Source organism: Sus scrofa, chromosome 4 (assembly GCF_054392235.1).
Source record: "Sus scrofa isolate SSC_HxYL_T2T_F1_AM1 chromosome 4, Sscrofa_HxYL_maternal_Yorkshire_Landrace_v2.0, whole genome shotgun sequence".
NCBI lineage: Eukaryota > Metazoa > Chordata > Mammalia > Artiodactyla > Suidae > Sus > Sus scrofa.
Window position 1 is genome coordinate 100,118,613 of NC_139386.1, and position 23,162 is coordinate 100,141,774.

Genomic DNA, 23,162 nt, shown 5'->3' on the forward strand with positions numbered 1-23,162 from the left:
GTGACGCACGGATGGCCTCGGCTTCCTCTTACTGGCTTAGTTCCGCGTCTCCGCACCCGCGGGTCCCGGTTGCCATTGCGTGCCTGAGTCACGTGTTGGGGGGAAGCGGGAAGGCGTCGTTCTTCTTTCCTAGCCCCCCCAACCGCCATGTTTTCAGGCCCGGTCAGCTTTGGTCTTTCCCCGTAAGGAAATGGCCGGGGCGCTTCAGGGAACCCAAGCGCTGTTGCCTCGGCGGAGCCCGGGCTGACGAGGCAGTGCAGCGGGGTAAACCGGAGCAGTTCTGCGCAGGGTGGGGAGGCCATGGCGTCTGGCAGTAATTGGCTGTCCGGCGTGAATGTCGTGCTGGTGATGGCCTACGGGAGCCTGGTGAGGAGATTTCCCCCACCCGTCCCTGCTGTCGCGTCTGACCCAGTAAAGGCCCTCCTCTTGAGCAGCTCCCTGTCTTCATTCTCCACCCACTCACCTGCGCTTTTTTCTGGGCTTTGACTCCTATCCCAGGAGTACCTGGGAGCAGAAGTCACCGACTCGGACCGCCCCGCCTCTAGCCGAGAACCCTCCCTCTAAACCCTAGGATGCAGACCCTCACGCCTCTCCGCTGCAGGCTTCCCTGTATCCACCCCGTCGCTGATGGCCTTGCTTTGCCCCAACTTTTACCCAAAGCATCCTCGAGAACCCGAATTGGGGGATTTGAAACGAAGGCATTTTTTTTGGAACGATTTAATTAAAGATTCTTTACTTTTTTCATTTTTTGGACAGGTGTTTGTACTGCTATTTATTTTTGTGAAGAGGCAAATCATGCGCTTTGCAATGAAATCCCGAAGGGGCCCTCATGTCCCTGTGGGACACAATGCTCCCAAGGTAGGTCCTTAAGGTACGAGATAGGCCGCCTGATTCTTCTGATTTATTACGGCCCAGAATAAGATTTACTTTGCCTTTAGAACTGACTTAATTCCCACGTTTTCTCGTTTAGTTACCCATGCGCTGACTTTAGTGTATTGAGCAATAAAAGTCATCTTGGGTCTTGGCATACCTGTTCACTGTTATGGCACAGCATGCAGCTTATCCAGGAGCTTAAGTTTTTGCATATGCACAACGGAGGACTTGGATTAAGATTCCCAAAACATTGTGGTATATTTCCCAGTTAAACTTAGGCTACTTTGTGCTATTTGGGCGGTTTTTTTCTAATTTTGTCTTAGGATGGGATTAGGGTGGTTAAACTTAACCCCAGATCAGTGAGAATGGTTGCCTTTGCACAACTTTAGATTTATAAAGGCCCTGTAAGTCATCTAGTTCCGTCATTCATGTTACAAATTGAAACTTAAGAAAAGGAAGCTACTTACCTGAGTGTATACAGGAAGTGAGCAACTAAGTTATTAGGTAATTGCCTTCCTTTCCTTGGCTTTAAATATCTACTGACGAAATTTTATCTCTATCCCATACCTTTTTCTTGAGTTCTATCCTTGTATATGCAGTTGCCTACCTAACATTTCCAAGTAGATGTCTGATAAGCATCTCAAACCTAAAATGTCTAAGTCATAACTCTTGATACCCCACTGCCACCCCTATCCTGCTTCTTCTGTCTTCCACTTTTAAATTGTATCTCTATCCCATACCTCTTTCCTAAGAGTTCTATCCTTACACATCCAATTGCCTACCTAAAAATTTCCAAGTAGATGTGATAAGCATCTCATACCTAAAATGTCTAAGTCAGAACTCTTGATACCCCATTGCCACCCCTATCCTGCTGCTTCTGTCTTCCACTTTTGGGTAAAAGGTGTCTGCTGCTCTTTGTTTGGCCATGTTCAGGGCATGCAGAAGTTGCCAGGGCAGGGATCAAACCTGCACTGCAGCATATGGAAGTTCCCAGGCTAGGTAGGGGTCAAATTGAAGCTGTAGCCTCTGGCCTATACTGCAGCCACAGTCGTGCCAGGTCAAAGCCCGAGCCGTGTCTGCAACCTACACCACAGCTCACAGCAACACCAGATCTTTGACCCACTGAGTGAGGCCAGGGATAGAACCTGCATCCTCATGGATTGTTTCCACTGCACCACAACAGGAACTCCTTTCTTTAACTAATGATATAATTTCCTCCTCCTTTTCCGTGTTGATATATTTCATGGAAAGCCTCAAAGAAGATGCTGTACGCTGAAACTTCCACAGTGCCTCCAAGTTCCCTCGGTACTGCAAATGCTAACTGCTTTCTGTAAAAGGAATATAGGGTTGATTTCTAGTATGTCATGGACCAATCAAAACTTTGGCTATTAGAATTCTCCACTCAGGGCTAGGTGAGGTCAAGATTCCTTTTGCTTTAAACAATGCTGTTGGGAGTTCCCTTTCTGGCACAGCAGAAATGATTCTGACTAGGAACCATGAGGTTGCAGCATTACTGTGAGCTGTGGTATAGGTTGTAGGCCGACAACTACAGCTGCAATTCAGCCCCTAGCGTGGGAATCTCCATATGCTGCAGGTGCAGCCCTAAAAAGCAAAAAAAAAAAGGCATTCCTGTCGTGGCTCAGTGGTTAACAAACCTCTCTGGAATCCATAAGGGTGCGGGTTCTATCGCTGGCCTAGCTCGGTGGGTTAAGGATCCCGAGTTGCTGTGAGCTGTGGTGTAGGTCGCAGATGCAGCTTGGATCTGGCGTTGCTGTGGCTGTGGTGTCAGCAAGCAGCTGGAGCTCCAGTTTGACTCCTAGCTTGGGAACCTCCACATGCCATAGGTGGGGCCCTCAAAAGCAAAAATAATAAAAAAGTAATAATTCTGTAATCTGAAGTCTCATCTTTTGCTGATGGAGGTGTAGATTAATAAAACCTCTTTGTGAAATATCAGGGCATTGTCTAGTAAGGTTGCAAATTTACTTAATCCACAGCCTGATAATTCCACTCCTAGCATAAAGAAATTAAGTTTTGCCATATGTATTGGAAGACATACAAAGATATAGCATTGTTTACAGTATTTTAAAAACAGTGTTAATCTAGATGTCCACTTGAAAATGCATATGTAATGATGTACTTGTATTCCGAAATACCATAAGGAATGAAAATAAACCTAAGATGGAAAAGAAAATTATGGGCATGGAGAACAGACTTGTGGTTGCTGGGGGCTGGGGGGGGAGTGGGATAGACAGGGAATTTGGGGTTCATAGATGCAAACTATTGCCTTTGGAATGGTTGAACAATGAGATCCTGCTGTGTAGCACTGGGAACTATATCTAGTCACTTATGATGGAACATGATAATGTGAGAAAAAGGAATGTGTTTGTGTGTGACTGGGTCACCTTGCTGTACAGTAGAAAATTGACGGAACACTGTAAACCAGCTATAATGGAAAAAAATAAAAATTATTAAATTAAAAAAAAGAAAAACTGAAGATAAGTATGTGAACAGAATTGAATCTCTAATGTATATTTGAATGGAAAAAGTGAATCACAAACATAAATGTGTCTCATGCTGAGTGAAAAAAAAAAGCCCAAAAAAAGCATTTACAAAAGAGTATGTACCAAATGATTCCATTCCATTTGTGTGGAATTCTAGAACAAGTAGAACTGTATAGATAGAAAGCCCATCAGGCCTGGGGCAAGGAGGAGAAGGTTGTTTGCAAAGGGGGTTGAAGAATATTTTGGGGTGATGGAAATGTTCTGTCTTGTTTGCAATGGTGGTTGTATTTGTCTCAAAATTCATCAGTCTACACCCTTAAAACGGACTCATTTTGTACATAAATGCAACCTCAATAAAGTTTATTTAAAATTTTAAAAGATAGGTTGCAGAGGCATTCAAAAGTAATTTTTCCACTTGTATAAAGTTCAAAACCAGACAAAGCTAAACATATTTGGGGTGATGTAGTGATGTTGTAATACAGCAAAGAAAAATAAGACTTGACAAATTAAGGTTGGAGGTTACATTCGATCAGGGATAGGCATACAAGGCTTTGAAGTCATTGGTCAGGTCCCAGTTCATGAACTATGAACTCGGTAGTGGATACCAGTGTTCATCTTAATTTTACATTCAGTTATAGAGTTCATATATGATACATTTATTCTGTGTATGATGTATTTCACATTGGAAGTCTAGAAAAATTACTAAATGAAAAAAAGAATACGGAATACTTGCTGGGGCTCTGGCAACCCTCATAAGTAGGAGAGATGAGTATGAAACGGTTAACAGTGGTCGCTTTTGGGTAAGTGGGAATAACATCTTTAGTGTCTTTTAATTACTTGCTTAAAAAATTAAATATATGCTATGGGAGTTCCCACATGGCTCAGAGATCCTGTGTTGTCACTGCAGTGTTGCAGGTTCAATCCCTGGCCCAGGAACTTCTGCATGCTATAGGTGTGGCCAAATAAATAAAATATGCTCTACAAGATAGCTTCTAGAAATCCTGTGGCCCACCAGGTAGGGAAAGTCCCTAAACTGTTATAAACCACATAGAGCTCTCCTTGTAAGTTTTTAGAGTAGCTTATGATCTCCATTTGATACCCATTTTTTTTCCAGCTCAGGAAATTTTTCATAACACCTAACCAAGATTCTTCTAAATCCAGTGGAAAGTCAGAAATAATGCTGTAGAGCTTGAAAGACTTCTGGCAGATTAAAAGATCTAGCTTAGAGACGTACAGCTTAAAGAGTTCTTAGAAAATGCAGTTCCATTCTTTCTTAAATTCTTGAGTTTTGTCTGGCAGTTTTGTTAGCCAAAGAAGCATTTTCCTTCTGTTGTTCACTTGTTCTGCCCGTTCCAAATTGATGGGAAGCAAAGTACAGGCTAAGTGATTGTGTATTCTTTTCTCCACGTGAACAGGACTTAAAAGAGGAGATTGATATCCGACTATCCAGGGTTCAGGATATCAAGTATGAACCTCAGCTCCTTGCAGATGATGATGCAAGACTATTACAGCTGGAAACCCAGGGAAATCAAAGTATGTGGCGTGCTTTTAGAGGATACTTGAATGAGGAGTCCCAGCGGTTCAGAATTCCTTTGCTCAGAGTTGTAAACATAGCTGCTGGCAAAATCAGCAGCTGTGATTCCTTGTTACTGGGGTTATGTTCAATGTGGGTGGCAGTTTGTTAGCTTTGCTAAGAGTCTGAAGAATCTTTTAAGGGTTATACCTGAGATCAGTCTCTTTCTCAACAGGTTGCTACAACTATCTATACAGGATGAAAGCTCTGGATGCCATCCGTGCCTCTGGTAAGGGCTGCTTGGCAGCTGTTCAGGTTCCTGAAAGCTCACCTGGAGAAGAGAGGGAGGAACCCAACCCACTTAATATGTTAGAATTTGTCCTTTCTGCACATCCCCAGCCAGTAGAAATTTCCTAGAATTTTGAGAATATTGGGTTGTTATTTTGCTTAAGGGAATAACATAGGCAAGTTATTTTTTCTCCAAAGAGCCTCGATATTTTTTATTCATCTCTTTATTTTACTTTTTGTTCTTCCCTTTAGGCCTTTAGTTCATGAACTAGATGGTGGTAATTTGCTTATTTTTCCACAAAGACAGGAAACGTCTGCTTTTTCACTAAACTTACATAGATGGTTCCTTTTTTTTTTTTTTTGCTTTTTAGGGCCACACTCGCAGTATATGGAGGTTCCCAGGCTAGGGGTCGAATAGGAGCTACAGCTGCCAGCCTACACCACAGCCACAAGCAGTAGCAACGCAGGATCCGAGCTGTGTCTGTGACCTACACCACAGCTCACGACAGCGCCAGATCCTTAACCCACTGAGTAAAGCCAGGGATCAAACCCGCAACCTCATGGTACGAATCAGATTTGTTTCCACTGCACCACGATGGGAACTCCAGATGGTTGTTTTTTTGTTTTGTTTTGTTTTTTATCTTTAGGGCCACACTGCAGCATATGGAGGTTCCCAGGCTAGGGGTCTAATTTGGAGCTGTAGCTGCCGACCTACACCACAGCCACAGCAACTCGGGATCCAAGCCGAGTCTGTGACCTACACCACAGCTCACGGCAACCAACGCCGGATCCTTTAACCCACTAAGCAGGGCCAGAGATGTCTTCATGGATACTAGTTGGGTTCATTACCGCTGAGCCACAATGGGAACTCCAATTTTTGAAAATTTTTTTTTTTCCAGTCTGTGACCGTTGTCAAAAATACTCTTATCTCCACCAAAATAGTTTTTATCTTAAACTGTGGGTAAGTAGGATGCAGAGAGAGATGACACTAACATGTATCATTGGTATAGCTTAGTAGTTGTATTGCCGCCACCATATGACCACTCAGACACAGCACTGTATCTCTGATCTTTTTTTGTTTGTTTTTGACGGCATGCAGAACTTCCCTGGACCAGGGATCAAACTCAAGCCACAGCAGTGACAGTGCCAGATCCTTAACCTACAAAGCCCCCAGGGACCTCCATATTTCTGGTCTTATGAATTCTCTTAGAATTTCTGCCTAAGTCATTGGACCATTTCTAAGTGTGGAAGCTACTTAGAAAGACTAACAAATGAGAAAGGGGGTATCATTGTTCTGTTTTCTCCACACAGAGATCCCATTTCATGCTGAAGGCCGGCATCCTCGTTCCTTAATGGGCAAGAATTTCCGCTCCTACCTGCTAGATCTTCGAAACACTAGTACTCCTTTCAAGGGTGTGCGCAAGGCCCTCATTGACACCCTGCTGGATGGCTATGAGACAGCCCGCTATGGGACAGGGGTAAGCTGGTTGGATACTTTTTCCTTCAGGGAACTAAGGGGGTGCCCCAGATTGGGAGATCCTCATTCTTCCATCCTCTTTCTTCAGGTCTTTGGCCAGAGTGAGTACCTGCGCTATCAGGAAGCCCTGAGTGAGCTGGCCACAGTGTGAGTTTGGAGGGGAATATGTCAAAGGGTGCTGGTTAGAGAATACAGTAGTGCTGGGCCTTCAAAAGCTGTATGAACAGAATGTATGGTAGGATAAGAGTTGTCAGGGCCTAGACTATCAGAGCTATGTCTTGTACACATTGGAAAGCAGATGCTATTCTATAAGCTAATAAGAGAAGTTTCTGCTACTTTTGTACACCTCTTTTTCTTTTCTTGTTAGTTTTGTGCAATTCAGTAAAATGTCTGAATTGGTATAACTTATTCCCAATAAAGGGAATGAAATAGTTTTAGAGCATAACAGAAATTCCTGTAGTTCCCATCATGGCACAGCAGAAACGAATCTGACTAGGAACCATGAGGTTGCGGGTTTGATCCCTGGCCTCGCTCAGTGGGTTAAGGATCCAGCGTTGCCGTGAGCTGTGGTGTAGGTTGCAGACGAGGCTCAGATCTGGTATTGCTGTGGTTCTGGCGTAGGCCAGTGGCTACAGCTCTGATTCTACCCCTAGCCTGGGAACCTCCATATGCTGTGGGCGCGGCCCTAAAAAAGGACAAGAGACCAAAAAAAAAAAAAGAAAATTCCTTCTCTTCTAGGGTCCCAGTGCACTCCTTTTATGTCTTGATCTGATAAAAGTAAGAATTAAATGCCAACCATTTGTAATACCACTTACAGTGTTAGTAACCCTGTCTGAAACGAAAGGTATCCCTAAAGAATCAGTTGCTGAGAGTTGGTGTTATAGAAGAGGAATCAAGACTTTTGTCTGGGAATGTTTCAAATACGTACTAACAGGAGTTCCCGTCGTGGCTCAGTGGTTAACGAATCTGACTAGGAACCATGAGGTTGTGGGTTCGATCCCCGGCCTTGCTCAGTGGGTTAAGGATCCAGCACTGCTGTGGCTCTGGCACAGGCCAGTAGCTACAGCTTCGATTCAGCCCCTAGCCTGGGAACCTCCATGTGCCATGGAAGTGACCCAAGAAATGGCAAAAAGACAAAATAAATAAATAAATACGTACTAACAAAGCTTCATTATGTTGTTTATGCATTTGTTAAAATGAATGCGTAAAGAGAAAAAGCCAATCTAGAGTAAAAGTTAGTTACCAGCCATGAAAAGAATACATGTTTTCTGCTGTGTTGAATATGGTTCTTTCTCAAAAAATAAGGGGTATGTCCATCCTGTCTTCTCTGTCCTTCAATATAAACTACCTTGTTCTAAAGACAAAAGGTTCTGGAGTTCCTGTTTTAGTGCAGTGGAACCATATCTGACTAGGAACCATGAGGTTGCAGGTTCGATCCCTGGCATTGCTCAGTGGGTTGAGGATCCAGTGTTGCTGTGAACTGTGGTGTGGGTCACAGATGCAGCTTAGATCTGACATGGCTGTTGCTGTGGTGTAGGCCGGCAGCTGTGGCTCCGATTTGACCCTTAGCCTGAGAATCTCCATATGCTGTGGGTGTGGCCCTAAAAAGCAAAAAAAAGGGACAAAAGGTTCTGGTAAGAACTACCTAGAATCCTAATGAAAATGAACATAATGGAAAAGGGCATTTAGTCTAGAATCAGGTAGGAGGCCTCTTTACAATTCGTTTTCTTTGAAAGACAAATGCTGTATGATTCCACTTTTGTGAGGTATCTAGAGTAGCCATATTCATAGAAAAAGAAAGTAGAATGGTAGTTGCCAGGGACTGGAGGGAAGGGGGAATAGGAAGTTGTTTAATAGGCAGAGGGTTTGTTTTACAAGATGAATTCTGGAGGTTGGTTGCACTACTGAACTGGAAACATTAAAAAATGGTTAAGATGGGGAATTCCCGCTGTGGCCCAGTGGGTTAAGAATCCAACTGCAGCAGCTTGGGTCCATGCAGAGGCAGGGATTCAATCCCCTGCCAGATGCAGTAGGTTAAAGGATCCAGTGATGCCACAGTTATGGCATAGGTTGCAGCTGCAGCTCAGATTCAGTCCCTGGGCCGGGAACTTCCACGTGCTGCAGGTGTGGCCATAAATTTAAAAAAAAAAAGAGTAAATTTTACGTTTATCACAATTAAAAAAAAAATTCAGGCGTTCCCATTTTGGCGTAATGGAAATGACTCTCACTAGTAACCATGAGGTTATGGGTTCTATCCCTGGCCTCACTCAGTTCATTAAGGATCCGGCATTGCCATGAGCTCTGGTGTAGGTCTCAGACATGGCTCCGATCCCACGTTGCTGTGGCATAGGCCAGCAGCTGTAACTCTGATTTGACCCCTAGCCTGGGAACCTCCATATGCCGCGGGTGTGGCCCTAAAAAGCAAAAAAAAAAAAAAAAAAAAAAAAGTTCTGTTTCTTTGGTTTCTAGTTTCTAGAAAGTTTCAGGTATATTGAAGAGTATAGGCTCTGAAATCTGACACACTTAGCTTTGAATACCATCTCTTTGTCACTTACTAGCTTTGTGACCTCAGGTAACTTAATGGACCCTCAGTTTCCTAACCTGCAAAGGGGGATAATACCACCACATAGGGATAATGGGATGTTAGTAAATTACCAGTTGGTAAAGCACCCAGTTTAATGTCCTAACATGTGGTGGGTACTCAGTAGTTACTTCAGTATTATTCTTTGGTATTTAGTTGTTTCAAGGGACTCTCTTTGGACTGGAAGCTTTTTTTGTTTTTGTTTTTTTTAAGGGCTGCAGGTGCAGCATATAGAAGTTCCTAGGCTAGGGGTTGAATCGGAGCTACAGCTGCTGGCCTACACCATAGCCATGACAACGCCAGATCCGAGCCGCATCTGCAAACTACACCACAGCTCATGGCAATGGCAGATCCTTAACTCACTTAGCAGGGTGAGGGATTGAACCCGCATCCTCATGGCTATTAGGTTCATTTCCACTGAGCCACGACAGGAACTCCCAGGACTGGAAGTTTATTAGGGGCATGCACACATTAGGTGAATCAGCAGAATTAAAAATTTTCTTTAAGCACAGTGAAATGAAGGAGAGATTGAGCCAGAGCCAGGGATTCAGTGGGAAAATTGACTTCTCTGCTATTTCTAAGCTACCAGATAGGATTTTATTACTAACTAGTTTATGAGGTAGGACAGAGAACATGTATGGCTGTGGTTGAATTTATAGAGTGGATAAGCCTTGAATTGATTTCTTCCATTGGCCTGTTCTGCCCATGACTTGCCCTCTCTGTGTTCTTTAGGGTCAAAGCACGAAGTGGGAGCTCTCAGCGACAACACCAGTCAGCAGCCAAAGACCTAACCCAGTCTCCTGAAGTCTCCCCAACAACCATCCAGGTGACATACCTCCCCTCCAGCCAGAAGAGTAAACGTGCCAAGCACTTCCTTGAATTGAAGAGCTTTAAGGACAACTATAACACATTGGAGAGTACTCTGTGATGCGGCTGAAGGACTCTCTGTTGATGGAGCCAGACAGACTGCAGCGTGCTTGCCCGGCAGCCCTCAGGTCATCTGGCTCAGCAACCCAGACTGGATCAGCTGACGCTCCAGTTGTGTTTAGAGCTCTTGCCTAGAAGATCATTCTCCAATGCTTTCCTCTGGCCAGTTTCAGAGCATCAGTTAAGACTTTATTTTCCCTTGGTAGCACTTTTCTCTGGATTTGAATTCATATGTTTTTCTTAATCTTTCTGTCAGAGGTTCCTTGAAAATCCTCACTTGATTTTGATCATGGTTCATCTGCTCTTTTCCAGACTATAAATAAATCCTGAGGGTGAGAGTTGGGGTGATGGGGCTTGGTGTCTTGTCTTCTGGATCGCCCCCTTTGTACACAGTTGAATGGGAACCATTTGGGTTTGAGACACCTAAGAGTTGATTAACAGAAAAAGCATATAGGAACTGGTGGGGAGGTTAGGTGAGGCCATGAGTGGTATGTGGAACTTACTCTGGTGCTCCATCTAAATCAGGCTGTGTTGAACCATTAACATAACTTTCCTGATATGCAAGGATCTGCCTTCCACTTCATTCCATATTGTCATGAATAAATTGGAAAGGGAATGTTCTGACACCTGACAAATTCCATCCCCCCTCATTTGGGGATAGTGTGAGTGAAGGAATGGTAAGACCAATATACTGGTCTGACTTTATAAATTATTTAATAAAATGTAGAGTTAAAAAATAAAGCATGCGATTCATTCCTTTACAATTGCCTTTTAATAAAAGGTATATGATATGCTCTCTGGACCTAGGAGCATATAGATACTCCTTGGGACCCTAAAAGAAGAAAGCCTAAAATTAGGACTATGGTCCTTGCTCATAGAATTGCCTGAGACACTAATAGAAGGCTGGCGAACCAGGATTCCCTTCAAGTCTCCAGGGCAGCAGGCCAGGTGACCAATCAACACTTAGGCCGAGGGGTCATTGTTGGAGCCATAAATGTTGCTATGACTACTGAAACCTCGTGACTGGACTAAACAGAAAGGAGAGCCTGCTCCGTCTCCTAAGACCATATCGAGTCTGTGGACATGTCTATGGAAAAGATGGTAAAAGTAGAAGAGGTATGCAGAGTTGGAAGCAGGGTGGGGTTGGAGGAGTTTCCCTTTAGTGAGATTTACAGAGAAATTTACCAGAAATGGACCATTTCTCAATAGAGGCCCCTGATGTAACAAAGATGGTAAGGACTGGGAGACTATGTCTGGCACGTAGTAGATAATTCAAATATTCATTGCATTCACCTCCCATAGGAAGTTTGCTACTACCTCTCTCAAAAGAGGACTGTGTCTCCCATCACGTTGGGGTACTAAGGGTGAGGTACTGGAGATCAAGGCAGGTCAACAGAACTCCCTTTTCTTGCAGAGTTTTCAAAGGGCCGTGGGGCTGAAGAAGATGGTGGACAGGTAATCTCTGCTTCTATCCCTTCCCTTACACTGCAGCTTGACCTTTTCACCCTCCTGTTCTGAAGGCACCTCTCGGATCTGTTCCATCTTGTTAGGGGCTCATCAAGAAGGCAAACAGGTGTGGAGGGGGCAAGAAGCAGCCCGTGTTCTCAAAAGCAGAAAAGCCTAGTGGACATCGGGTTAGGCTATATAGACAATGGTTTTTATAACCCCTTGCTTCCCATTCTCTGGAGGAAAATTGGGGCAAGTTTTTGTTTTTTAAGGAAAATTCAATTATTTGTTTTCTGGCATTGTACTAACCATGTGGTTGGTATACAGTTAAGTATTTGTCAAATGAATAGGAAGAATCAAAAGACTAGGCTGTGTACTTCCATCACCTGTGGAACTTTTTTATTTTATTTATTTTATTTTATTTATTTTATTTGTTTTTTGTCTTTTTGCCATTTCTTGGGCTGCTCCTGCGGCATATGGAGGTTCCCAGGCTAGGGGTCGAATTGGAGCTGTAGCCGCTGGCCTATGCCAGAGCCACAGCAACGTAGGATCCGAGCCGCGTCTGCGACCTACACCACAGCTAACGGCAACGCCGGATTGTTAACCCACTGAGCAAGGGCAGGGATCGAACCCGCAACCTCATGGTTCCCAGTCGGATTCGTTAACCACTGCACCATGATGGGAACTCCACCTGTGGAACTTTTAAAAACACACAGGTGTTAACCCAGAATGTTCTGACTAAAACGGTCTGGGATTAAATAAGATAAACTTGTTTTTTTGGTTTTTGTTTTTTTTTTAACATTTCTAGGGCCGCTCCCGCAGCACATGGAGGTTCCCAGGCTAGTGGTCCAATTGGAGCTGCAGCTGCTGGCCTACGCCACAGCCACAGTAACTCGGAATCCGAGACGACTCTGTGACCTACACCACAGCTCACGGCAATGCCAGATCCCCAACCCACCGAGCAAGGCCGGGGATCAAACCTTCAACCCCATGGTTCTCAGTCAAATTCATTAACCACTGAGCCACGACGGGAACTCCCAGATAAACCTGTTTTTTAAGGTTTCACCGGTTATATCCAGATTTAGCAAGGATGTCAGGCAACAAGTATGCTTATAGTTTTAGTGGGAGTCAAGATTGATGCAGCCTTTTTTATGAAGGTAGTTTGGTGAAATCTATCAAAATTTTAAATTCGCATATCCTTTGAACTGACAACTTTTATCTCCTTACACATATATATCTGCAAAAGCACTAGAATGTACATTCACAAGAGTGTTCATGACAGCATTGTTTATAAAAATTAAAAGGCTAGAAACAACGTAGATGGTTAAATTATGATACAAAAATACTAGGCAATCTTTAAACAGACTGAAGCAAATCTTTATGTGTTGATATGAAAAATCCAAATTGTGAATTGATACTGCTTATGTAAATATATGATTTTATGTTGAAAAATTAAAAGACATATGATAGAAAAATTTTCTGGAAAGATACACAAGAAACTAATAACTGTTGAAAAGAACTGGGGCAGAAGAATGAAGCTTTCACTTTTCATTTAACATATATATTTCCCATATGGATTTAATTTTTCAGCCATCTGTAAAAAAACCCTTTTTTTTAAATGTCGGCAAAGGTTGTCTGAACAGAGGATACAAACATGAGAGAGAGAGGGACGTAGGTATATTCCTTTTATGTATCTAGTTACCCTTTCAAGGAGTTTGCAGGCTTCTGACATTAGCACAGAAGTTCTGGTGAAGAAGCAACCTCACTGATGGGTTTTTTGTCTCCACTCCTAACGCCAACCCATTCAACCCTACCTTTATGCCTGGGGCAGGTGGCAAAATTCACATACTCACTGTCTGTGGCAGATGACATTAAGCCAGAGGAGAAACCCATATGCCATCCTAAGGATGCAAAACACCGTGGTACAGGAGTTGGCACTGGCTAACAAGCAACTACTGATGGTGAGTTCTGGCAAAAGTGACCTAAAGTTTCATCCTCTACTGCCCTGTGCCTTTGCCCACTGGAATTCCCAAGTTCTCAGTCTCCACCATTTACTCACCTCTCTTATTTGCCTCTGAGATTTTCACCATCACACCAGAGCAGTAACTCTTTAACCCTAAAACTAAGGCTATTTTTCACTGACTCTTTACATCTAGCTGCAGATGGCACATTCTAAAGTCCCAAGGTGTAGTCTAGTCCTTGCTCCTCTCACCTTGGTAACACTCAAAACTACTTCTTAGTGTCCAGCACCTGCCTCTCAGAACCTCTTTCTCTCTCCCTGGAGTCCCCATTTCCTGTCATGTCACCATCTTTGTATCCCAGGTACCTAGAAAAATTTCTGTTTCATGGAATGTCCTTAGCAAATATTTGCTGAATGTGGGGCTTCACCCATGGTGGGGGGAAAAAAAGAATAGGTAGGCTTCCCCTCCAGTGGTTCAGCCTCTGTGCTACTGCCTAGCTTTATGTCACAGCTAAGTATAGATCCAAGAGAACATGTGTGATAGGAAAACAACCAGGGAGAAAGAATGAGAAAGCGGGGTAGGAATTCCCTTGTTGCTCAGCAGGTTAAGGATCCAGCATTGTCACTATATAGTGGCTCCAGTCGCTGCTGTGTCATGGGTTCGATCCCTGGCCTGGGAACTTCCACATGTCACAGGCTTGGCCAAAAAAAAAAAAAAAAAGAGAGAGAGAGAAAGGGAGCTAAACAGAGGGCAAAGATCACATCCTGTTCTGCCCTCCCCACCAGGTCCGTCAAGCTGCCCTGCACCAGCTGTTTGAAAAGGAGCATCAGCAATACCAGCAGGAACTAAATCAGATGGGCAAGGCTTTTTATGTGGAGCGACTCTGATGGCATTTGAAACATTGCCCCTCCATTCTCACCACACCTGCTAACCTAGCCTTTTGAGCTCCACCACCTTGAACATCCTTCCCAGAACTCACCTGGATCTAGTTATCTGTCCAGGATTTAGGATATCGCCCCATTCTCATCTCTTTCATGCCCATGTCAATCCCCTGATGCTCTTTGGGAAATAATCTATAAAACAATGGTAAAAACAAGAGTGACACCTTGTGGTCAGAATGAGATTTGCAGTTTTGATGTAAGTGGGAGAAGGGGAGGTGGAGAAATAGATGGACAGTGTGAGCAGAGAATTCTAATTTGTTTAACAAATAAATCTAGTTTTTAAAGGTTCAAACTTGGCCCACTGGATCATTCTTTCAACCCTAAATCTTGATCTGTTTCAAAAGTGTTTATTCATAGCTGCCATAAAAGAAAAAGTAATCTTTTTTTTTTCTTTTCACGGCTGCACCTGCGGCATATGGAAGTTCCCGAACTTCACCTGAGGCCTACACCACAGACACAGCAACGCCAGATCCGAGCCACATTCTGCAGTCTACACCGCAGCTTGGGGCAACGCCAGATCCTTAACCCAATGAGTGAGGCCAGGAATCAGACTCACATCCTCACAGAAACAACGTCGGGTCCTTAACCCCCTGAGCCACAAGAGGAACTCCCAGGTGCCATAATCCTGATATAGCATCCTAGATTTTGCTTACCACCTCTCAGATCTCATTTCCACTGGTAATTTCTACATACTTGGACAGATAGCTCTGAACATGGCTATTAATCCACAGGCACTGTGGTGCTTGATGTCAGGAGGCCTGGATTTTAGGTTTCAACTCTGCCAGTTATTGTGAAACCGTGTACAAGTCTCTATCTCTTTTTTTTTTTTTTTCTTTTTCTACACAGCATGTGGAAGTTCCCAGGCTAGGGGTCGAATCGGAGCTACAGCTGCTGGCCTACACCACAGCCAGCATAATGCAGGATCCAAGCCGCATCTGTGACCTACACCGCAACTCATGACACCAGATCCTTGACCACTGATGGAGGCCAGGGATTAAACCCTCATGCTCATGGTTACTAGTTGTATTCTTTTTTCCCCTGTGCCTTTACAAAAGGAACTCCCAAGTGTCTTCGATTTTTTTCTTCTTCTTTTTTTTTTTTTTTTTGAAGGACCACACCTGTGGCATATGGAGATTCCCAGGCTAGGGGCCAAATCAGAGCTGTAGCGCCAGCCTACACCACAGCCACAGCAATGCCAGATCCAAGCCACATCTGCGACCTACACCACTGCTCACGGCAATGCTGGGTGGAACCTGCCTCCACGTGGATACTAGTCAGATCTGTTTCCGCTGAGCCACAATGGGAACGCCAGGTCTCTGACTTCTGCTTGAATTCCCACCTCTGCAAAATGACTGGGTTCTAAACTCAAGTACCTTCAGGTGTCAGGCAGATAATACAGATATGAGGGAATAAGGAATGGTGGGATTTATGGGAGACTAGAAAGCGCATGCTAAATCTAAATGCATTCAAAATGCTGAAAAGTATTGATTTTTTTTTTTTTTCTTCGTTGGCTGCACTCGTGACATGCAGAAGTTCTGGGATCAGGGACTGAACCCGTACCATAGCAGCGACCTGAGCCAATGCAGTGATGGTGCCAGTGACTTAACCCACTGAGCCACAAGAGAACTCTTGAAAAGTGCTGATTACTCCTATGCACCTATAGGCCACAGAGAGTCTTTTTTTTTTTTTTAAGAGAGAATCTTACTGAGATCTTTAAGTACAAATGATATCTCAAGCCAGAGAGACTCCTATTTTGCATCCAGTAACAGGTGCAGGAACACACCATCACTCTCTGATGTATTACCGTCATACATACTTTTCCCAGTTCCCTCACCTTGCCATCTATGTTCTCCTTGGTTACTCATTGTTTCCATAGTGATCATTTCCTAAAGTCAGTTCCCTGTGGTTCTGTCCCTGCTGCAAATTAGTCTGTCCCACTAATATGCATTCCCCCCCCCTTTTTTTTGGCTGCGCCTGTGGCATGTGGAAGTCCCCAGACCAAGGACTGAACCCAAGCCACAGCAGTGACAATGCCAGATCCTTAACCTGCTGAGCCACCAGGGAACTCCCTCAATACGCATTTTTCATCTCAGCTGTCCAAGTGTCTTCCTCTCCCTCTACACAGCCCACTGATGAGACGCAGAAAGGCAGCAGGATATAAAGAGAAGAGCACACTCTTTGGAGTCAAGTGTGTGTTCAAAGTCTGGCTTCACATCATAATTGTTGTGTCACCGTGTGTATGTTACTTCTCTGAGCCGCAATATTCTCTCCTGAAAATGGGAATAATAATGGAGTTGCTGCTGTGCTGCAGGGGATCAAGAATTAAATACGGAGTTTCCTGTCGTGGCTCAGCAGGTTAAGAACCTGACATAGTATCCGTGAGCATGCGGGTTTGATCTCTGGCCTCTCTCAGTGGGTTAAGGATCCAGTGTTGCCACAAGCTGCAGCATAGATCACAGATGTGGCTCGGATCTTATGTTGCAGTGGCTGTGGTGACTCGGATCTTATGTTGCAGTGGCTGTGGCGAAGGTGAAGTTGCAGCTCCAATACGACCCCTAGCCTGGGAACTTCCATATGCCACAGGTGCAGCCATAAAAAGAAAAGAAAAAAGGACTCCAACTGCTGCGGCTCAGGTCCCTGTGGAGGTGCAGTTTTGACCTCAGCCAGCACAGTGGATTAAAGGATCTGGTGTTGCTGCAGCTGCAGTGTAGGCTGTAGCTGTGGCTTGGATTTGATCTGTCACCTGGAAACTTCCATATGCCATGGCCATGGCCATAAAAATTTTTTTAAATGGGGATACTAATACCCATCCCACAGGATCGTTATGAGGATTAAATAAGATAAGGTATACAGAGAGCAAGCCCAGTGTGTGGCACACAATACGTATCCTCCCTTTTCCTTCTTAGGAGATTTCCCTGTGATCCAAGCCCTGCACAGTGTCCCTACTGACCCCCTGGCTAGCCCCTTTATGCAGCTCAAATGTCATTCTCCATTCCAGACCTGTCCCTCTTTCTGTCCTATATATTCATTCGTCTTCCAGCCCCCATCAGCCCTGCTTCCAAAGCCCTCTTATCTTTCTTTCTTTCTTTCTTTCTTTTTTTTTTTTTTTTTGTCTTTTTGCTATTTCTTGGGCCACTCCAGCGGCATGTGGAGATTCCCAGGCTAGGGGTCTAATTGGAGCTGTAGCCGCCAGCTTACGCCAGAGCCACAGCAACGTGGGATCCGAGCCATGTCTGCGACCTACACCACAGCTCACGGCAACGCCGGATCCTTAACCCTCTGAGCAAGACCAGGGATTGAACCCTCAACCTCATGGTTCCTAGGCAGATTCGTTAACCACTGCGCCACGACGGGAACTCCCCTCTTATCTTTAGTCAATAACTACTCCTGAGTTGTGCACCAAACAAGACATGGAGGAGTTCCTGTCGTGGCACAGTGGTTAACGAATCCGACTAGGAACCATGAGGTTGAGGGTTCAATCCCTGGCCTTGCTCAGTGGGTTAAGGATCCGGCATTGCCGAGAGCTGTGGTGTAGGTCGCAGACGCGGCTCGGATCCCACGTTGCTGTGGCTCTGGCGTAGGCTGGCGGCTAGAGCTCCGATTCGACCCCTAGCCTGGGAACATCCATATGCTGCGGGAGCAGCCCAAGAAATAGCAAAAAGACAAAAAAAAAAAAAAAAAAAAAAAAAGACATGGAGTTCACAGGCTGGTGGGGGAGACAAGCGTTGAACACATCATGACAGGTATAATAAGAATTTTGTAGGAGACAACATCACACATGTGTGTCCTGGATTTGACCCACAAACATGACTGGGTCTCCCATTCCTTCTGCCTGTTCCTCACACTCTGTTCCCTGCAGGTCCATCTCCCTCCTGTCTTTCATCATCCCCTGTATCTCTCTCCCAGCTGTCCCTGCCACTTACCTATGGCAGCATAGCCTGGTGTCAGGAGAGCAGGCTTTCACATGGCAGATCTGGGTTTGAATCCTGGCTCTCTCTTACTGCCTACGTGGCCTTAAGCAAGTAACTTTAACTTTCTGGGTCACAGGGTTTTTTAACTATGTAAAACGGAGATAATGCCTCCCTCATTGAATTACCGTGGGGATTATATAAAGCAATTAATGGAGAAGTGGTATATAACATCCAATGAATGATAACCCATAATGATGTCTTCCTGCCCTATGATAGTTTTATTTCTTCTCCATTACCTGGCTGCCCCCCACCTCCCACCACACTCCCTCACCAACCCTTTTTTGGACCTACAGAATGCCCCACCCCCTCTGCTTTGATCCCTGACCTTGGCCTCTCTCCCCAGGGCTTGTCAGTGCCTGGCTGGCTCCAGTATTGGCAGGCCGGCCCCCCACGGAGCCCATCTCCTTTGATCCTCTCTGCCTGCTCTGTCCACTCTCATCACATCAACTGAGTAGTTCACCCCATCATACCCATCCAGCCCCTTTTCCCTCTGTGGCTGGTGCCTTACCCACCTCCTCAGGCTCAAGATGGTCAGCCTTGTTCAAAAAGGCTGCACAGAAGTTACTTCCTAGGAGAACTAGAAAGATTTCCTCAGAGGCCATGTGAGGTTTCCACCAAGACCAGCCATCCTGTCAGTCTCCTAAGAGCGCTGTGCCTCCCCGACATCAGTATTTCCAGTCTCTGCCTCTGTTGCCCTAGTGTCCCAAACACTAAAGTCCTTTCAATTCCTGCCAGTCCCTTTCCCAGCCTCTCTCCCTCTAGTCTCTGGTCAGTTCCCTTCCCAGAGCAGGGAACTAGAACTTGCGGAGGTTTGCGGGGGTGGGGTTAAGGGTAAAAAGGAAGGTCAAAAAGTAAAAATTACACACAAAACGAAAGCCATAAAGGAACAAGGACATAAGACAACACGACAGGTGCCTACCTTGGGGCTTGTATGCCCATTTGCTAGTCTTTCCCTGGAAGGCAAGAGCCACACAATAGGAATTGACTGGGGCTTGGGACAAGCTATCGATCTAGATCAAGGGCACTGTCGAGTTGGCATATGTGTTTGTGTGTGTGTGTGTGTGTGTGTGTGTGTTGGGGGGGGGGTTGTCCGGATTAATGGGAACAAGGACACATGGAACAGGCCTGGGGGCTAAAGCTGGGCACCCTCCTCCCACCCCTACACTTCCACCCAAGCCCCTCTCCCCACCAGTGCAGCTATAACTCGGGCTCCTTTCTGCCACCGTAGAGAGAAGCATCTGCCTGCCACATGACATTCGACAGACCTGATTCTCTTTAGAAGAAAAAAATCTTCTAGAAAAACAAGCACCAGACTGGATCCCTGTGAGGGAAGACCCTTACAGAAGCCAGCCCAGGAGCTCACGTTGTAAAAAGCCTCAGAAGAGGTTGAGTGTCCTGAGGACTGCAGGCTGTGTCCTGGCAAAGGGGGTTTCCTCCCTCACCTTGACCTCCTAAGGTCTCAGTTTCAATTCTGCAAGGTGGGAGAGACCCTAAGTCTTCTCTGGAGCCCAGGCTGGAGGCTGCTAGTGAGAAAAGTCACTCTTCTCTTCTGGACATCCAAGGGTGACTTTAAGGAGGATGCCTGGAGGACATGGGGAAAAGGTGAGAAGGGACATGATGGTGGGAAGAAGGAGCCAAGCCTTCTGGAAATTACTCATGGCTACTTATCTGGAGTACTTAAGAGCAGAGCGTTCCAGGAAGGTGTCCCCCGAAAGGCCTTTGGCAGCCTTGTGGGGGTATTGGAAAGGTAACGCAGGATGTACAAGTCCCCCACCCCCACTCCCGGAAAGCCTTGGGGCAGCTGGAGCCAAGTTGGGGAGAGCAGGTGGCGAGGTTGACAAGGAGCTGCTGACACTTCTGATCCTCTGGGCACTGGGGCCGTGACATCAGGGGGAGAAGCTCGGTGCTGGAGTCTTGGGAAGAATAGGTGCCGGATGTGGAGTTCTGCCAGAGATTCTTCCTGGTTTAGGCCAACGTGATCCAGCAAAGGCCAGGCGCTGGTAGGAGAGGAGCCGAGACAAGGATGGCACGGAGAGCAGATGAGTAAGAGCCGACTGTCTTGGGAGGCAAAGAGCAGGGATCCGTGCCCTTCCCCAAGTAGGTGGCTTTCCATCTAGCCGTGCTTGGTGCCTGGTGTCCCTGCTCTGTCCTTTTCTCCGCAGTGGGGAGGAAGGCAGATGACGCCCAAAGCTCTCCTGCCTGCTTCTGTGTGATATGTTTGATATTGGGTTGTTTAATTAGGAACCAACTAAATGTCAAACATATTCTTACAGCAGTAGGCAATTCGGCATCATACGCTTTCCCACCTCAACCTCTGAGGCTCTGGGGCTCCTGTCTTCTTTAAGGAACCTTTTCTCTCCAGAACACTTTTGGAAGATCAGTGGCTGCAACCTATGTGGATTGCAGTCTGAAACTGGAAGGCCACTGTGGGAGCAGGAGAGAGCTGGAGTTTTTTGAGTGTCACATCTTCCTCTATCTTTACCTTGTACTAGAAGGGATATGGCTCTGATTTTCTCCTGTCCTTGTATTTTTCTCCTCCTTATTCAACCCCCACCACCACCACTTTACTATCCGCTGCCTCCTGCACCTAGGACTCTCTTGTTCCCCTTCCCATAGTAGGGGTCTTTGGCTTTTCTGCTTTCCTTCAAGAGTCAGCTGTTTGTCTATCTCCATATCTACCTCCAGTGACTGGAAGCTCTCCTGAGTGGATTCCAGCTCTGCCCTCCGTGCTGGTGGGTATTTCATTCACCCCATTGTTGGGTCCTAGTATTAATACTACCCATCTAGGAGTTCCCACTGTGGCTCAGCAGTAATGAACCCAACTAGTATCCATGAGGATGCGGGTTCGATCCCTAGCCTCGCTCAGTGTGTCACTGTGAGCTGTGGTGCTGGTCGCAGACTCGGCTTGGATCCTGCATTGCTGTGACTGTGGTGTAGGCTGGCAGCTGCAGCTCTGATTTGACCCCTAGCCTGGGAACTTCCATATGTTGCAGGTGCGGCCCTAAAAAGAAAAAAAAAAATACTACCCATCTATTCTTGACATAATGACTAATTAGAGCCATTTATGTTCTTCCCTGATTGCTCTTGTCACCTTGAACAGTGACAAGAACAGGGAGGCATCTTCTCAGATTGTATGCTGCTGCCAGCGTCTGGGATCAGTTGCCACCTGTCCGTAGCAAGGCTCCAAGTGGAAGAATGAACATGGCCTGGAACCAAGCCAGGGAGAAGAGAGCTGGTAATGATGACAATGATGCTGATGAGTGGGGGGGAGTTAAGAAAGGAGCAGAGGGGGAGGAGAAGAGTAGAGAACAACACAGACTTGTGGGTATAAACGTTCTATTTAAAGATCTCTGTGAGGAAATGAGGACATGATCCTATCTGGATTACTCAGACCATCCCTTACTCTTCTCTCCCCCGCCCCACCTGCTTGAAGCTCCGGGATGGCCTTCCAGAGCTCACCCCTATCCCGTTACTCCACCCCTGTGGCTCTTAAGGGGGAGGGATGATGTCTTCCTGCCAACTAGAGACTCTCAGAATAGTTCAGTCATTTGATCTGGGGATCTGGGGGAATTGTCAAGGATCAGGAGTGACCTCCCCTCTTCACTGTGGTTTCAGCTCCCTGAATACCAGGAATCACAATACAACACTCAACCAGTGGAATGTGATTAGCATCCAACACAGTCTGGGAGTAAGGGGAACGATGAGGAGCGACTGAGACCCTTGGGGTGAAAACTACCATTCTAGAATTGCCAAAGTACCCGTCTTTATTTTAATGTTCCACCCCTCCCTTCTCTCTGCTCTTTTAAAATACCCATGGAGTTGCCCAGAGTGAGTGGAAAGTTTCAGAGTCAGGGAGAACCCTGTCCCTTCCCCCACTTTCCATTGTCTAAAATCAGCCTCAGCTGTTCCCCCATTTTTCTTTGCTAGTGATGTCAGTCCATCAAAGTGTCTCACCCTGTGTTCCCCTAGGAGAACAATGATAGGGTGGAGGGAGCTGGGAAGACCATATTAGGAACAGGAGGTGGAGCCATGGGCAGAGATAAAGGCTCAAGTCTGGGGAACTAGTCCCTCAGCCAGCAGCCCCTCCTTCCTTGCCCTCGTCTCCAGTTCTCCAGTGTTCGCAGGTGAGCTCACCCACGGCCGCTGCTCAAGATGGAGGCCATCAAGAAAAAGATGCAGATGCTGAAGTTGGACAAGGAGAATGCTCTGGATCGGGCAGAGCAAGCCGAAGCTGAGCAAAAGCAGGCAGAAGAGAGAAGTAAACAGGTAAGCCGTGGCTTTGGTCTCTCTCACCTGCTGGTGAACAAGACTGTGTGATGGGAAAGAGTTTTCACGGGAAAGGCAGTGACCTCTGGTGCCAGCTCATCCTTTGGGTGGGAGGGACTCCTCTTCCTCTCCAGTCTCACTGGGTAGACAGAGGACATCTAGGGTACCTGCCTCAGACTGCCCCTGTGACCTTGGGAAAGTCAATGGTCCTTCTGAGCCACAGTGTGCCTGCTGGATGTAAGTGGGATTGGATCACATTTTGGAAGAATCCCTGATTTCTAGAGGAAAAGGTGGGAGCTTGGCACACAGCATCCCTTTACCCCCAAGTGGAGGCACAGACACCCATACCCTAAGATATTTATCCTCCCAAGGTCTTAATGAAAATCTAGCATGGCTTGGTCATCTTAGGGTCAGAGA

The 23,162-nt window shown here is 45.8% G+C and overlaps 2 protein-coding genes and 1 non-coding gene across 13 annotated transcripts in view; all 3 read left to right on the forward strand.

Annotated features, from left to right (window-relative positions):
• The first annotated feature begins 43 nt into the window (after positions 1-43).
• On the forward strand, positions 44-14,800 carry C4H1orf43 (chromosome 4 C1orf43 homolog). Of its 3 annotated transcripts, XM_085020683.1 has the most exons (10): positions 86-366; positions 757-858; positions 4,790-4,907; positions 5,123-5,176; positions 6,487-6,653; positions 6,741-6,799; positions 9,966-10,059; positions 11,575-11,615; positions 13,438-13,567; positions 14,353-14,663. In XM_085020683.1, the coding sequence occupies exons 1-10, from the start codon at positions 301-303 to the stop codon at positions 14,452-14,454; spliced, it is 933 nt and encodes a 310-aa protein (XP_084876809.1). In that variant the 5' UTR covers positions 86-300; the 3' UTR covers positions 14,455-14,663.
• Positions 14,801-20,679: 5,879 nt separating this feature from the next.
• Positions 20,680-20,762, forward strand: MIR190B (microRNA mir-190b). The gene has a single exon (NR_038603.1). It is a non-coding gene; the product is annotated as a microRNA mir-190b (primary transcript).
• Positions 20,763-22,545: 1,783 nt separating this feature from the next.
• The window catches only part of TPM3 (tropomyosin 3), a 30,581-nt gene continuing 29,964 nt past the window's right edge, over positions 22,546-23,162 (forward strand). For 8 of the 9 annotated variants that reach the window (XM_005663360.4, XM_085020918.1, XM_005663358.4 and 5 more), the window contains exon 1: positions 22,551-22,745. In XM_005663360.4, coding sequence (XP_005663417.1) covers positions 22,632-22,745 — 114 coding nt within the window. In that variant the 5' untranslated portion in view covers positions 22,551-22,631. Of the gene's footprint in view, positions 22,746-23,162 lie in introns of all 9 variants that reach the window. The other variant, NM_001315625.2, reaches the window with a different exon arrangement.

Bases quoted from the DNA above. Each gene is read 5' to 3' on its own strand.
- C4H1orf43 (XM_085020683.1), top strand. From the start codon at position 301: ATGGCGTCTGGCAGTAATTGGCTGTCCGGCGTGAATGTCGTGCTGGTG. The intron at 6,800-9,965 runs GTGAGTTTGGAG...TGTGTTCTTTAG, and splicing joins CTGAGTGAGCTGGCCACAGT to GGTCAAAGCACGAAGTGGGA. The intron at 11,616-13,437 runs GTAATCTCTGCT...TGCCTGGGGCAG, and splicing joins CTGAAGAAGATGGTGGACAG to GTGGCAAAATTCACATACTC.